Source organism: Triticum aestivum, chromosome 1A, assembly GCF_018294505.1.
Source record: "Triticum aestivum cultivar Chinese Spring chromosome 1A, IWGSC CS RefSeq v2.1, whole genome shotgun sequence".
NCBI lineage: Eukaryota > Viridiplantae > Streptophyta > Magnoliopsida > Poales > Poaceae > Triticum > Triticum aestivum.
Window position 1 is genome coordinate 293,015,267 of NC_057794.1, and position 14,357 is coordinate 293,029,623.

Sequence of the window (14,357 nt, forward strand, 5' to 3'; positions counted from 1 at the left end):
CGAACTGTAACATGTCATTAACTCGTCTAGGGAGCCAGCATACGATTTGCACTATTCCCGTACCTGTATATTGGGCCGTATGTCTCAGAAAAACCTGACAGAAGTGAATCATAAAGCATATTTTCACGAGTGGGATACCGAGCTACCTGACGCTCGGCCTCTGCGACGCCGCACTCCCTATACAGGGGGATGCGAGCAACCGTCGTGACTGTTGCCAAAAGACAACTGTGGTCGGTTCCTATAAAGCAGGGATTAACCCATTTAATTAACACATATTAATTAATCCTAACACAAATTTCTCATAGGGTTACCAGCACCTGGATCAAGTCATTGTGCGGGAGTGTCTCCATGCTAGAAAAAAAATCCATCGTCTTGCGTCTAGTTCAGTTGTGTTGATGATGATACCCACAAAATTCTCGTCTTCAAGGGGCCAAACGCGTCTAGACATAGTGCATTCCATCAATGAATTTCGTCATGAGTCCTCGCCTTCATGTAGAGCACAATTACTTGTGGTTGTCATGTTATGGTAATGGAGCAGGTCCGCTCATGAGATAGATTGTTGTGCTAGTCTCCAAAGAAAAATTCTGATTTTTTAGGGCAATTAATCCTTCCACATATTTCACCAAGATTTTTGCTCCATTTCAGCATTGGACGAATCTCCTCGGCCCTCTAGCCACACCTCCCGCCGGATCTTCATTGTGACCAGCATATGATAAGTGATCTCACGAAAAAATGCCTTTAGGGCCGTGGATCCATGTCCAAAAGTCGTAAATCGGTCTGGTGCATAATGGTATAGCAAGAATTGTCTCGACGTCGGAGGCTATGAATGTGTTCCTGACCAGTGCACGATTAAAGTCTTCCCTCATTATGTAATACTTCTTCCGTCACAGTTTACAAGTCCTACGCGTATACCTAGATTGCCAATTTTACCATCCTAATACTCCCTCCGTCACAGTTTATAAGTCCTATGCGTATACCTAGGTTGCCAATTTTATCACCCTAATATAAACTATATAACACAAAAATTATATCTTTTGAAAATAGAACATCTGAAGTTTATATTGGTATATTTTTTATAATATATGACTTGTATTAGGTTGGTCAAATTGACAACCTAGAGGTACGCGCATGCCCTGTAAACTGAGAGAGAAGAAGTATAAAATATATAACACAAAAATTATACATTTTAAAAATAGAACATCTGAAATTTATATTGGTATATTTTTTGTAATATATAACTTGTATTAGGTTGGTCAAATTAACGACCTAGAGGTGCGCGCACGCCCTGTAAACTGAGAGAGAGGGAGTACTAGATAATTTCCCCGTGCATTGCTGCGGGATTTTAAAGATTAATTTTAGACAAATTTTCTATAAATGAAAGTCATTATTTTCAGCGGTAATTATGTGTGATCAAAAAGTATGCATGTACAACAGACCATTGGAGATGGAACAGTTATAAATTGAGGTGTGCATGTGCTACAAAATGTTTTTAAATATTTTTAGTGGATGACAATGTTGCATAATTAGTGATGTGGACAGCTGATGGCGCACTGTGCGTTGCTGCTGGATATTATAGTTTATTGGACGTTCCAATTTAGGCCGTGAGTGTTGATGCACTTTAGTACATGTATCCACAGAAAAAGAGCCCGAGGTGACATAAAATCCGCTTCAATGCAACATCATCAAACAAAACTACCAAATTCCAGATGGCCATTCAATTATATCAATACTACATTGCAACAGGAACAAATAAGGACATATAATTATAAATGGGACCAAAATGAAGAAAAATCCAAATGTCCCCAATAAATTGCTTGTATTGTTGTGTAACAAAGAAAGGATGCCAACAATAAAGATAACATTTCAGTCAACAGTACATGTGTTCAAGGTTTGCAAATAAGATTCTGCGGGCAATGACAGCACTGGACGGAAAACACAATAGAAAGCTCAAAATTAATTTTCAAATGTGCAGACATAAAAGAGGTGTGAAAGCACAATATATTTTCTTTACTGGATTTTTTTAAGAAAATCAATTGCTCCACTGTTTGCGGTGGGTCAACTGTAACTCAGTGACGGGCCCTTTGTGTTAGAACCTAGGTTGTAGCCTTACACCTACAGGACTTACGACCACGCCAAAAGCACTTCCTTGAAAATACTGAAAGAATGTGAGATAAATATTATCTGGAATATATCAACAAAATCTGAAAAAAAAAATAAGAAATATGCCTAAAATCTCATGTTTTCCAGTTTAGCAAATAACATGTATGTTTCAAAGGGATACTATAACATACCTGCAAGGCTGCAGTTGAAGGCTACAAATTTTCTGTTGGAAATTATAGTGTGCTAAATTCGGCCTATACTCATTTATCATATGTGCATTTCTATGAAACCTGCGGCTGCACTAATCATTGAAAAAAATTGTGCAAAAACTACCCAATTGCACGATGCACATGAATTGTCAAATTACTTTTAAATGCAAAATAATAGTACTATAATCTAAAATAATAGTACTATAATCTGAAATATTACTTTAAAAATGTAAAATAATAGTACTATAATGTAAAATAATAGTACTATAGCAGTGCATAACCTGAATAAAAAATATGAAAATAATCTGAAATACAAACAGATGAAAGAAAATTTACATGTAGTCTCTGTATTGTATAATGGGTAAGTAGTGGCTGCAAACATCTATAAGATCTGAAAGGAAGTGAAGCTCGTACTTCAAATGTTAACAAACAGATATAAGTAATTCATCCGGGGCATAAAAGGCATATTTTTACCGTATATCGAACTACTTAGCTACATATAACCGAATTTCGGCAAAGCAAACAAAGAAGGTGACTCGTTACACTCAGGTGCTAGGTTCAAACAAAAAATGTGTAAGTATACCTGCTTCATAATTTATATATTTAATAACACGCATGGTCTTCATCATTGTCCAGCTTTCACCGGTTCCAAGTAGTGTTGAAAGGAACATGACCTGAAATGAATCTTCATGTGGAAAAAGGACAGACATTAGAAGAAAAGTCAGAATATATGTCATCCATACATTTCGATGCAGCTCGCATTAGACATGCTTCTGAAAGGATTAATCTGTAGTCAATAAGAAATCATATTGTGCATTTTCAGTCATATTTCGTGGTGAAAACAAAGAGAATCATTATTGAATTTCAACCCACTTACAAATGTCCCAGACTCTTTCTCAGTATATGTTGTGGGATGATATGTGAATCTAATAGCCGGCCTCAGATGGGGCCGGTGAAACCAAGTAGCCAACGCCTAACGGTTTACACACATCAGCATCCTGAAGAAATCCAGAAATTAAGCATGCATGCATGATCAAACAAACAATAGCAGGAACTGACATAGTTGGTGAAGGAGATGAGACGATGCAGAGTGCATAGATCCTCCCATTACATAAAAAAAGAGAAGCAAATCTAGTAAGAGAAGCTACCCTTCTAGTAGTAACGCCATTGAGCAAAAGCGACCCAAAGGCACCAAAAAGATGACCTGGTTTCCACTCTAGTTCTACTCTGTTTACAAAGTTGCAGGTCGGCATACACTAAAAAATAAAAGTTGAAGTTAAGCAGCTAATGTTCTCTTGACCAGAGAGTGGGAGCGTGAGTTGTAACCACATGTCTAAACGTAAAGAAGAACAAAGAATATGTGATGTGTATTCTATGACATACCTGGAACTCAAAAGGTTCAGAAAGGAATATTGGAAGGAATAGTGCCCTCAAAAGAGCAGGCAAGATTTGACGGAGCATACAAAACGAAGAGGGCCTAATTCTAAAAAAATTAAGTCTATGGATCGACGAAGAGGAAGCGTCCGGGCATCACCTTTGGACAGTCGTTGAGCAGGCTGTGGTTTCAGCCGTTAGTGAGCCGGTTGATGCACCGGAGGTTCTCGGTGTCGAGGCGCGCCTAGTGCGGCGCGCCGACGCAGATGGGTTCGAAAGAACGACCTTACTGTACACCACACAACAACCATCGCATCGGGCCATGTTGTCCGCGTGCCGGCATAGCACGCGCTCCAGCCTTGGCGCCGCCCAGGCCGTAAAGGGAACACAAATCGAACAACGCGAAGAGGTTTGACCTGGAGAGTAGCCACGGCGCCGCTCGCTCACCACTGGTTCTAGCCCCGATGGTGGCCGCCACAATCCTAGTCCCTAGAGGAGTCTGGGTTCTTCTATGTCCGTGGCCTGTATGTTTGGGGTTGGGGAGAGATAGAGGCCTTCTTTGGTTCATAGGATAGGAATTTTATAGGAATAGGAAAATCATAGAAAGTGAGATGACATGTATGTCAATTTCTATAGAGAAAGAGATGCCATTTGGTGCATAGGATAGGATTTTTTCCATTGAGTCTAGGCTAATGTTTTTTTTCCTCCAAAACGTGAAGGATTGATTCCTATCCTACATAGAAATAGGAATCCATTCCTACAAACCAAAGGGCTTCAAAAGAAGTTTTCCTTTCCAAATCCTATCATATAGAATTTCTACAAAAATCCTACAAACCAAAGGAGGCCAGAGATGGGGAATGGGAGATGGGGAGGCCAGCTTATGAGAAGGTTCAGACACAAAAGGACGGTTTGATTGCAAGACGGTTCGATTTCGATTCCGTGGCTCGAGGAAGGAAGAGTCAACAGAGGGGAGGCTGGCTACAGTGCCGCCGCTGCGCCAGATGCAATGCAGGGGGAGGAGGCGATGGGTCAGCCTGACGTAGGTCCAACTGCTCGTAACTGAAGGAAAACATGGCTGGTCTGGACTGTGGTGGTCCCACATGTAAGCCAGTAAGAAAAATGTGATGTGGCTAGGTTGGTGATGTAAATAGGTTGCATGTCAAGAGAAATGTGTTAGTGGGGATGAACTATTTAGGTATTATAGATTAGTTCGCTCACCATCTGAGACGGGTCGGCTGTTGGACTTGTGATGCATCTCATTTTGAAATCCCGAGGCAACCAGTTTTGCACGCCATATGTGTTTCGTTTGGCCATTGCCAACTCTACGAATTAACCCCGTGAGCAAGAATGCCCCTGCCTTCAAAAGTTGCATGCCGAACCTGTGACGGTGAGCTGCTCAATTTAGATTACAGGAACTCTATATTTGAGAAATACTTTGACTTTAGGGTTCTAGCATTGAGAGAGTTTGGTTCCTGGAGTATACGCTAGGCCTGTCTCGCTAATAAGGCTAGGTTAAAAAGTTCTATGTCTCTGAAACCTAAGCCCTCCATATACTAGGGCATTGTTATTATTGCCAAGTAAACCCGTTTGACTTTTCTTTTTTCTTCCTTGCCTCCCCATCAGAACTTCCTGATTAGTGAGTTAATATGATGGCATACCTCTAGGAAGCTTGAAACGCGACATAGAGTAAACCAGGACAACCTGAGCAACTGCCTTTATTATAACATCTTTTTTCACCATCAGCAGCAGATAATAGTCTCTCCATCCATCCCTTGACCGTGTTCCAAACTCTGTCGCATAGGTACTTGAAAGTGTCATTTTTTGAGTTGCCAACATCACTTGCATCCTTAAATATTTTTTTAAAAAGAGTTTCACTTTTTTTAGAATAAAAAGAGTTTCATTTGGTACTTCAAGTTTTTTTAAAGAAACTCAAGCTTTAATCATTAGAAATAACCATTATATCATTATTAGAATTGGTCCAATTTCACTATTTGGCTCCCCGAACCATTCAGAAATGAACGAAAATCTAGCCAATTTGGCAAGTTCATGAGCAACTTTGTTTGCTTCTCTATTATTGTGCTCGAATCTACAAATAGGAAAATCACAAGCTAAATGAAAACAATCATAAAAAGTTACCGCCGCTGCCCCAATGACCGTCCTCCTTCCTTCATGGTGTTGATCACCTACATATTATCTGAGTTAATAATAATGCGGTTGCATCCTACCCCTTGCGCCATCAATAGACTGAATTTTAGGGCCAGAGCTTTAACCATCAGTACATCCGCACACCAGCCAATCTTACCATTTCCCGAGCAATGAATCTACCTCTCTCGTCTCTTAAGACACCTCATTGTACCCCTGAGTAAGTCATGATTAAAACTTAAAAGAAACATCAACATTAAGTTTAACAAACTCCGTCGGGGTAAGACCATCCTCCGCTTTTCATGGAAACCTTTGATTTGAAAATAATAACAAAATGGGCACCGCTAGGCATCGACTACTCATAGTTTGCGTCTATCAGACTAATCGGTCATCATTGGATTGAAAGTAGATCGTACGTCCGATCTGATAATTATCCCACGCGAGAGATTTCAAGTTTTGATTGGCCGACTTCAAGTTTTGATTTTATAGCTGACTAGTAAATGTGTACGTGCAATGCATGTTGATATTAGGTAATATATTAATTACATATAAATATTAGATAGGATATCATTTGCGTATTAATTATCTGATTAGCATTGGCATTAATATTTGGTATGATATTAATTGCACACTAAACGTGTTGAGCGCTCACCATTGGAGCAGTCTGAGTCGTTGGATTGACCTGATTTGATGGCCGGGATTTGTTGGATCTGCCCCTTGAGTCTTTTTATATCTCTACTCCTAATGTCTCAGTTGGTAGGTCGCGTTCCGGATTTTATTTTCGTCCCACCTCACCCGGTCTTTTTTGGTACTTCTTTGGTACTTCCTCCCACCTCCCTCTCAGCCGTGAAAACCAAGAAAAACCCCGCGATCGAGTCCCGCACACGCCCAACCTCCCGTCTCACGCTAAGCCGCATAGAACCAAAAAAAACCTCAAGCCGAGTCCCCCGCCCGCCCCCACGCACTCCAGGCCCTAACATCCCGTCGCACCAAGACAGACGAACCAAAAAAATCTACGAATAGTCCGCCGGTTATTTTTCGCTGGTTTTTATTTCGCCTCACCATTTTCATTGGTTTTATTTCGCTGGTTTTATTTCGCCTCCCTCCCACCTGTCTTTTCGCTTCACCACCCACATAAACCCATCAGATTAGTTACCATAAAAAAATCGCAAGCAATCAAGTATTGATGATCAGATTAGTTATCATATAAAAAATAAATCGCAATCAATCAAGTATTGATGGGATATTTCCTTATACTGATGTGATTTCCCCTTTTTTATCATCAATCGTCTCTACTGCCTAAAAAATGCGTAGCTTTCCTTTTCGCTTCACCACCCACATAAACCCATCAGATTAGTTACCATATAAAAAATAAATCGCAATCAATCAAGTATTGATGATCGGATTAGTTACCGTATAAAAAATAAATCGCAATCAATCAAGTATTGATGGGATATTTCCTTATATTGATGTGATTTTCCCTTTCTTATCATCAATCATCTCTACTGACTAAAAAAATGCGTAGCTTTCCTTTTCGCTTCACCACCCACATAAACCCATCAGATTAGTTACCATATAAAAAATAAATCACAATTAATCAAGTATTGATGATCAGATTAGTTACCATATAAAAAATAAATCGCAATCAATCAAGTATTGATGGGATATTTTCTTATATTGATGTGATTTTGCGTAGCTTTCCTTTTCCTGCCAACCGACCGCGTCCCGTCTCCGTACATCCGCCCTCGTTGCTCTGCCTCCCGCACGAAAAAAACCCTCTCGTTTGACCTCCCCCAAACCCCACATGATGGAAAAACCCAGCCGCCTGCTTCCCCTCCTCTCGACCGCTCCATACGTCCAGATCGCGACCCCATCCCCATCCTCCTCTCACGTCACGGCGGTCGATGGACTGCCGCCACCACCCTCCTACTCTCTCGCCGCCGCTGTCCTCCCGCTCGCTCGCCGTCGCCGTCGCCACCAATCCCGGCGAAGGCGCCGTTGCTGCTATGTCGCCTCCTTTCCCCATCCAAGCCTGACCATGGCAATGGCGCCCTTTCATGTGTCCCGCGGTGAGGTTTGGGGAGGCGCGACCACAATCCAGTAGGGATCTCACCGCGGACCCGTCCGCTGGGATGGGTGTTGCCTCCGTTGCGAATGGGATCAAAGGGAGGGACTACTTCGTCGTCAAGGTCGGCGAGGCAGCGGCCGATTGGGAGCCCGATTGTGAACATGGGAGTTCGTCCCCATGGAGGCGGCGGCCGTGGAGATTGGATGTGAAGCAACCCCACTTGCCGGTGGTGGAGGCTTGCCGTCCATGTGATCCTTTCTTCTCCCGGTATCCCCATTCCTTGCCTCCCATTACAAAAGCGAGCATAAATGAGAGCAGGGGCTGATTTTCATCACTTCATTTCTCATATTTTTAGTTGCTTTTTTGAGATTATACAAGATGCTCCCGATCTGTTTTGTCAAATTACTTGGATCGTCTTATGGAATTGACATCCATCACATTTTTCACCTCATGTTATTTCTTAATCCTTATCCCACTAGGCATCCACTACATGTTTGGTAATGACGTGATGTTGAGGCGGCTAGGAGAAGCTCAGCAGCCAGATCAAGGGCTACCGAGATGGATCTGGGAGCCAAGCAATAGTTCTTCTGTTAAATTTTGGTTATTATCTTTTCTATTGTTACGATTGTGGGATGGTTGATTTTGACTCGGTGTAACATTTGCATTTGTTTCCCCGGCTTGTTGGCGTAGATGCGTGGCACTGCGGCAACTAATCAAGAGCGAGGGCAGTGCACATCAGAGCTACGCTGAATGTAGTGAGCCAACCACGAATTGGGTATGTTCACACGAGGGATGGGAGAGGAGAGGAACATTAACATTTTTCATGATTTGGATGAAAATTTCAGTTCATAGTTTCTCCGTACGTGGCAACACACTAACGGTACTCATGGGCTTAGGATGAAAGTAGCGTCAGCAGAATCAGTAGGTTGGATGGGAAGGCGGTTGTTGCCCTTGTCCCTTGGTGCTAGCCTACCGTGGTGGCCTCACTAACTTGCTGATTGCGAATACGAGTTCGTGGGGTCACGAGTTGCTGCAGATTTGTTTTTATCACTTTTTACAATATTTATTGATGTATCCCTAACTCATCGAGTCATTTTTAGCTTTGATTTCCCATATACGCCAGCCTAAATATCCCATGGTCAGAATATTTGCATGGTTAGTGGACATTGTCCCTTTCTTTCTAATGTTTAATATTTTATATTGCCGATAGAAATAATTTTATCCGCTTGATTTAGGAAGTGCACATAGGTAGGTCAACCTATTTTGTAGCTCTTTCGGATGTAAAAGCATATGTTGCATAAGAAATTATTATCTTCCAAGCATACTCACATTTCACTAACAAATAGGAGGAGGTTCAGACTTCAGAGCAATGATAAAAATGTTTATTCCTCACTCTTTTGTTGGAATTTTAGTTCCAAGTTAACATGATTTCTTATCCGCTTCATAAGTCATGCATCTGCTTAATTAGGTGATAAGTAGGGCTATTGTGAGGTTTGTTTAAACTCCAGCATAAGGAACTCTTGTTTAAGAAAAAAGACTTTTGGCTTCTTTAATTACAAATTGATTGCAACATCGTGTTAGTATGTGATTTCTCACATCTGGTTGTAATATTTGTGAAGACGTGCATTGCACGTGCACTTGGAAGCGGGCCCGTGGCCCGCGCCGGACGGCGCCGACGCTGACCCGGGCCACCTCCTCCACGTATTTTTGGAGCTGTGGCTGGCCGATTTACATGAAATTAATTCTTCTGGTGGCAAATATAATACACATAATCCATATTGTTATGCACTAGCGTGTGTGTGTGAAATAGATGGATTATGGTCCTGTACCCAATAAAATGGATATGTGTGTGTTAGAGAGAGGGAGAGGGGGAGAGAGAGTGAGGAAGAGGGAGGGAGTGTGTGTGTGTGAGGATTTGATGGTAAAAAAGGTCGCCAATGTCGTAATATTGAACTCTTTAAATTAATGTGGCCCCGTTGCAACGCACGGGCGTTCTTCTAGTTGGTATAGAAGATATAGATGACCGCGAGTTTTCCTTTTTTTTTTCTGAGGGGTATGACGGCGACTTTTCCTTTTCCCGACGACGAGCTGCATAGAATTTATACCGCCGTCGTGATCGGCCGAGCGCCCAAGCCCAGTTACTTAGCTAGGCTATCGGTCCATCCGGCCCAGACCAAACACAAACAGAAACTCCCTGTTACGTATTCTCTCAGCATAGACGCACTCGCGACACTACGACTCGCTCCCACCACCGCGCGTGCCGTGTCAGGCGGCCATCGCGCTACGCCGGCAGCCGCCACGGAACATCTGGACCAAACCCCCGCCGGCCACCACCCAGCGCGGCTGCAAAGGCCCCCGGGACTCTACCCTAGACGAGAGCGAGGAGGTCTTGAGAGAGAGAGAGATGGTCTGGGCGCTGACCCCCGTCGGCACAGAGCGCGGTGTGCCACCCCCTTCCCCCACTCCGATTCCTCCGACCTCGTAGTGCACAGATTTTTCCTTTCAGTTTGGTGATGAATGGTTTCCATGGGGTCTTGCAGGGGCGCAGAAGTACTACATCTCCGCCGCCGGGACGTACACGGTCGGCCGCAAAGGTCTGTTGTATAAGGCTTGTTGGTTCATTCAGGTTTTGTTTCTGTGTGCAACTACATATGTGGTGATAAGATAGTTGTGTTAGCGGTTCAATTGTTGAGTTCTTGTACACAGCCCCTTGGCAGGTTGGAAAAAAAGGAGATGATGTTTTGGGATTCAGATATGCTGGTTGATTCCTACGATTTTAATCTGTATCCTGTCCCTTCATTTGTCTGAAATGCAGTCTATAGTCAAGGATTTTATCTTTCCTACTGTATTTACTAGACCATCAAGGACAAGAACCACACTCTTCTTTTCAGTAAAGTTGATATGGTCTCCATTTGTGCAAGCCCCTAAAACTGATAGATTATCAATATAGTAGCATGTGATTTGGAATTCATAGACTATCAGTATACATTGAACATCATGTATTAGACTGTAGATTGACACCGGCATTTCTGCTACAGATTGCGATATCGTTCAAACAGAAACGTCGATATCCCGAGTGCATGCGGAGATAGCAGTTGAAAAGATGGTTGCCTGGGAGCCACGTTCTGGTGCTCCAGCAAGCCCTTCATGTGTTAGTGTAGTTGATCGTTCAAAATATGGCACATTTGTCAACAAGGTACAGGGGACCCAGGGCAGTCGTCTACGTAAAGATGAAGTTGTGGTGCTTTCCGATGGCGATACTGTGACTTTCGGAAATGGCAACATGACCTTCAGGTTAGTATAAAAGAAAAATGGGGAAACGGTATGCTTGTGCCTTCTTCCCTGCTCACACATCTTTTTTTAATTAGCACGTGCAACTATCTGTAAGAAATGATTGTCAATGCATGCAATCATTTTTTAATGTTTTTTTTGCTTATTCCATATATGTACTGGTGCTTTGGTTGAAAAGGTGGATGTATAAGTTGCACTTAGTTCTGTTGATATTCCTGACAGGTTCTCGTTTGTCCCCATAGTGGTCTTTTTTCATGGCAAAAAGTCAGCACGAATTGATCGATCATTGCAGGCAGTCATGACATCTATTGGTTAGTGGTAACTACACTTGTATGATGTACTTGCTGTCGGTTCATTAGTAAGCATAGGTTTTGCCATGCTTGTTGCTACTTAATTTTGATAAGTCGGTATTATCCTTCTAAGGTGCATATGTTACTCGTAAGTGGTTTGATACATGTACACATGTTCTTGTGGATGAATCATCTCCATTGACACCTGAGCTCCTTGATGCAATCATCACAAAAAAGCCAATCATCTTGGGAAGCTGGTTCAAGGTACTTCCCTTTGTCCCTCCTGCAGCATTGCTTGGATGCTCGTATGGTCTTTTTTAGCCAGAGAACCTGAACTATGCGAATTAAGTTAATGCATGTAGATGGACAGAGGAGGTCCTCTGGTGTGATTCTGTAAATTATATAGCAATGATCAACTATTTCACTTGTGTCATTTACACTTTCTTATTCATATGTATATTTCAGGTTTGAGTTCTTGTTTTGATCTGTTTCAGGCGATGGCTGAAAAGAACATACACACAGAGATCCCTTCTTGTACACAGTAAGCTGTGGGCAACCTTCAGCACCTGAGTTGTAGTTTCTGTTGATTCTTGCATCAACTTGTGGTTCTCCCATAACAACAGATGGTGATATATTCATGGTACTTGATCCAGATATATTCCAAACTTGACTCTTGATGGGATGGATATAAAGATGGTTGAGAACAAGCTCATGGAGAATTGCCTAGCAGGCCATACTTTTATCCTGGGGTCGTCAGAAAAGGTGGTGTATGTTAAAGTTGAAAGGATATCATCAGGCATTTTGCTGTTGACTAACGTTATTCAATTGCAGTATAAATTTGGAGAGAAAATACAAGAGCTACTGGAATCAACTGGAGCAAAATATCTCAGTATCGAGGAGTTTTGTGCTAACAGCCAGGTAAGTGTTCTAATATGTTATAAAATGTTTTTCTTTTTCTTTTGAGGATACCTTTGAGGAATAATGCATTTTCTCTTTAAAAACGTAAGGCACCCAAATTCTAGATGAAGAGGGCTTGAGTTGATAATAATGTCAGTTACTTATTCCGGTGCTACCTTATGTGATTGCTTCATTGCCTCTACTTGCATGACGATTTATCTTGTTATTGGTGGGTGTGTACTCTTTGTCTATGGGAGGTGCAAACAGATGAATGACTTAAGCATGAAATTAACAGGACTCTGGAGCTGGAGACAATGACCAACAAATTCTTCTTGTTCCTGCAAAATCTCCTTTGGAGTTCAGTAAGATGCGTCCTCTATTTCCTTTGTCCAAGACCACTGACGTGAAGCTATTTGCTGCTATATTGTCTGGTCGCTTGGAAGCAGCTGCTATTGAACCACCTGCTTGTAAGTATTAAAAGTTCCATGCATATGCATTTTTGGAGAACGTGCAAGAAATTGGACATCTGAACATTAAGCAGTAGCATATATACACCAGCCTTATTGAACCTACAAATGTAATTTTTTTTGCCAGACATGATTACATCCTCCAATACAACAGATGAAACTATTGTGGCGGATTCTGATGTTGAAACAGATACTGCAATATCTGATCATACTGTTGCTGCTAGCAAGTCTGAGCACCATATTCAGCATATGTCTGATGATAAAGCAGAAAGTAAAGTTACAAGCAGTGTGAGTGCTGTAAATTTAGAAGAAACAAACGTCAGCATCAATATTCAGAACGACCTGGAGAAAGAAGAAATTTTGGAACCCATGGAGGAGGATGTTCAGGTCATAGAGAAAACAGCAATTTCTGGGTTCAAAGCTGGAGGCGAGGACGTTCAGGTTATAAACAAGCTGGTGCAGGATGAGGCTTGTGATGCTGTTTTCGTGAACAAGGCGCCAAAGGATGAGAACTTGGACAGTAGCAGGGAAGAGACTTGTCATGTTATTTTCAGTCAAGATCTGATTGTCAAAAGGGTCCTTCAGCCAGCTCCTGCCGTGTTGACAGAAACTGGAGGTGTTAACTTCAAACGATTCAAAAAGGTATATTCTATATGCTCATGTAGTCCTTTTTGGCACAAAGTTGAATGCTAACACAGCGAAATCGTTAACCTTCAACTTTTCAGAGGCAAACCGTGTCTGGAAACAGCTTCAAGGCCCTTATTCCATGTGCACAAGAACCATACAGGTAAGATTATGATGACTTCCAATGGAATTTGACGTTCATCAGTTGGTTTTGCACTGAAAGGCTTATCGTATTCTGTTTCCTTTCCGTAGAGAGTCTGATTGCGAGAAAGGCACCTTGAACGATTTCATGAGAGAGGAGAAGCGGCGAAAGCAAATGGAATCCATTGCAGAGGACCTCTTCAACAACCAGAAGGTACCTGTGGGCTTGCCCAGCACTGCCACTCCCATAACCTGTCCTGTGTATATGTATTTTAACCCTGTGATGGTGGGTTTTCAGCCGCAGAAAAAGAAGGCGGCTGCGGGCAGTTCAATCCAGATCCTGCTCACCGGTTGCCGATGAAGCCAGAGGATAAAACGACTCTTCGTCGGAAGCAACCGGATGGTGGCTCTCTTTTTGGGCACCTTTGTTTCCCAAGTTGTACCGAAGGTTTCTCGTCACCACGAGAGAAGCCAGTGATGGGAACTACTACTTACTAGTACTACATAGGAAGGGTGCGCGTAGGAGATGAATTGTCAGATATCATGCTCAGATTTTGGCAAGACGTTTGCATCACTGCACACACGTCGGAGGCGGCTGTTAGCCTGCACTGTTTCTTTTTTTTTCTTTGACTCAACTTGGGCGTGTTTGGGACTGTTTCGCTTCACCAAAATCAGTTTCGCTCCATTAAATTCACTTTAGAGCAGTTTCATCCAAAAGTTGTAGCACTATCAAAGAGAATGTTTGGCTTTCATC

The 14,357-nt window shown here is 42.2% G+C and overlaps 1 protein-coding gene across 1 annotated transcript; it reads left to right on the forward strand.

Moving 5' to 3' along the window:
- Positions 1–10,059: 10,059 nt before the first annotated feature.
- Positions 10,060–14,357, forward strand: LOC123046539 (nijmegen breakage syndrome 1 protein). The gene is made up of 13 exons (XM_044469940.1): positions 10,060–10,334; positions 10,434–10,487; positions 10,932–11,187; positions 11,407–11,495; positions 11,608–11,738; positions 11,969–12,015; positions 12,128–12,236; positions 12,306–12,392; positions 12,667–12,838; positions 12,966–13,480; positions 13,564–13,625; positions 13,715–13,817; positions 13,902–14,357. The coding sequence occupies exons 1-13, from the start codon at positions 10,298–10,300 to the stop codon at positions 13,962–13,964; spliced, it is 1,725 nt and encodes a 574-aa protein (XP_044325875.1). The 5' UTR covers positions 10,060–10,297; the 3' UTR covers positions 13,965–14,357.

What these genes read in the sequence shown, in the direction of transcription:
- LOC123046539 (XM_044469940.1), top strand. Translation starts at nt 10,298, where the DNA reads ATGGTCTGGGCGCTGACCCCCGTCGGCACAGAGCGCG. An exon ending in AATGGCAACATGACCTTCAG is followed by an intron (nt 11,188 to 11,406) that starts GTTAGTATAAAA and finishes TATTCCTGACAG; the next exon opens with GTTCTCGTTTGTCCCCATAG. An exon ending in TGTGCACAAGAACCATACAG is followed by an intron (nt 13,626 to 13,714) that starts GTAAGATTATGA and finishes TCCTTTCCGTAG; the next exon opens with AGAGTCTGATTGCGAGAAAG.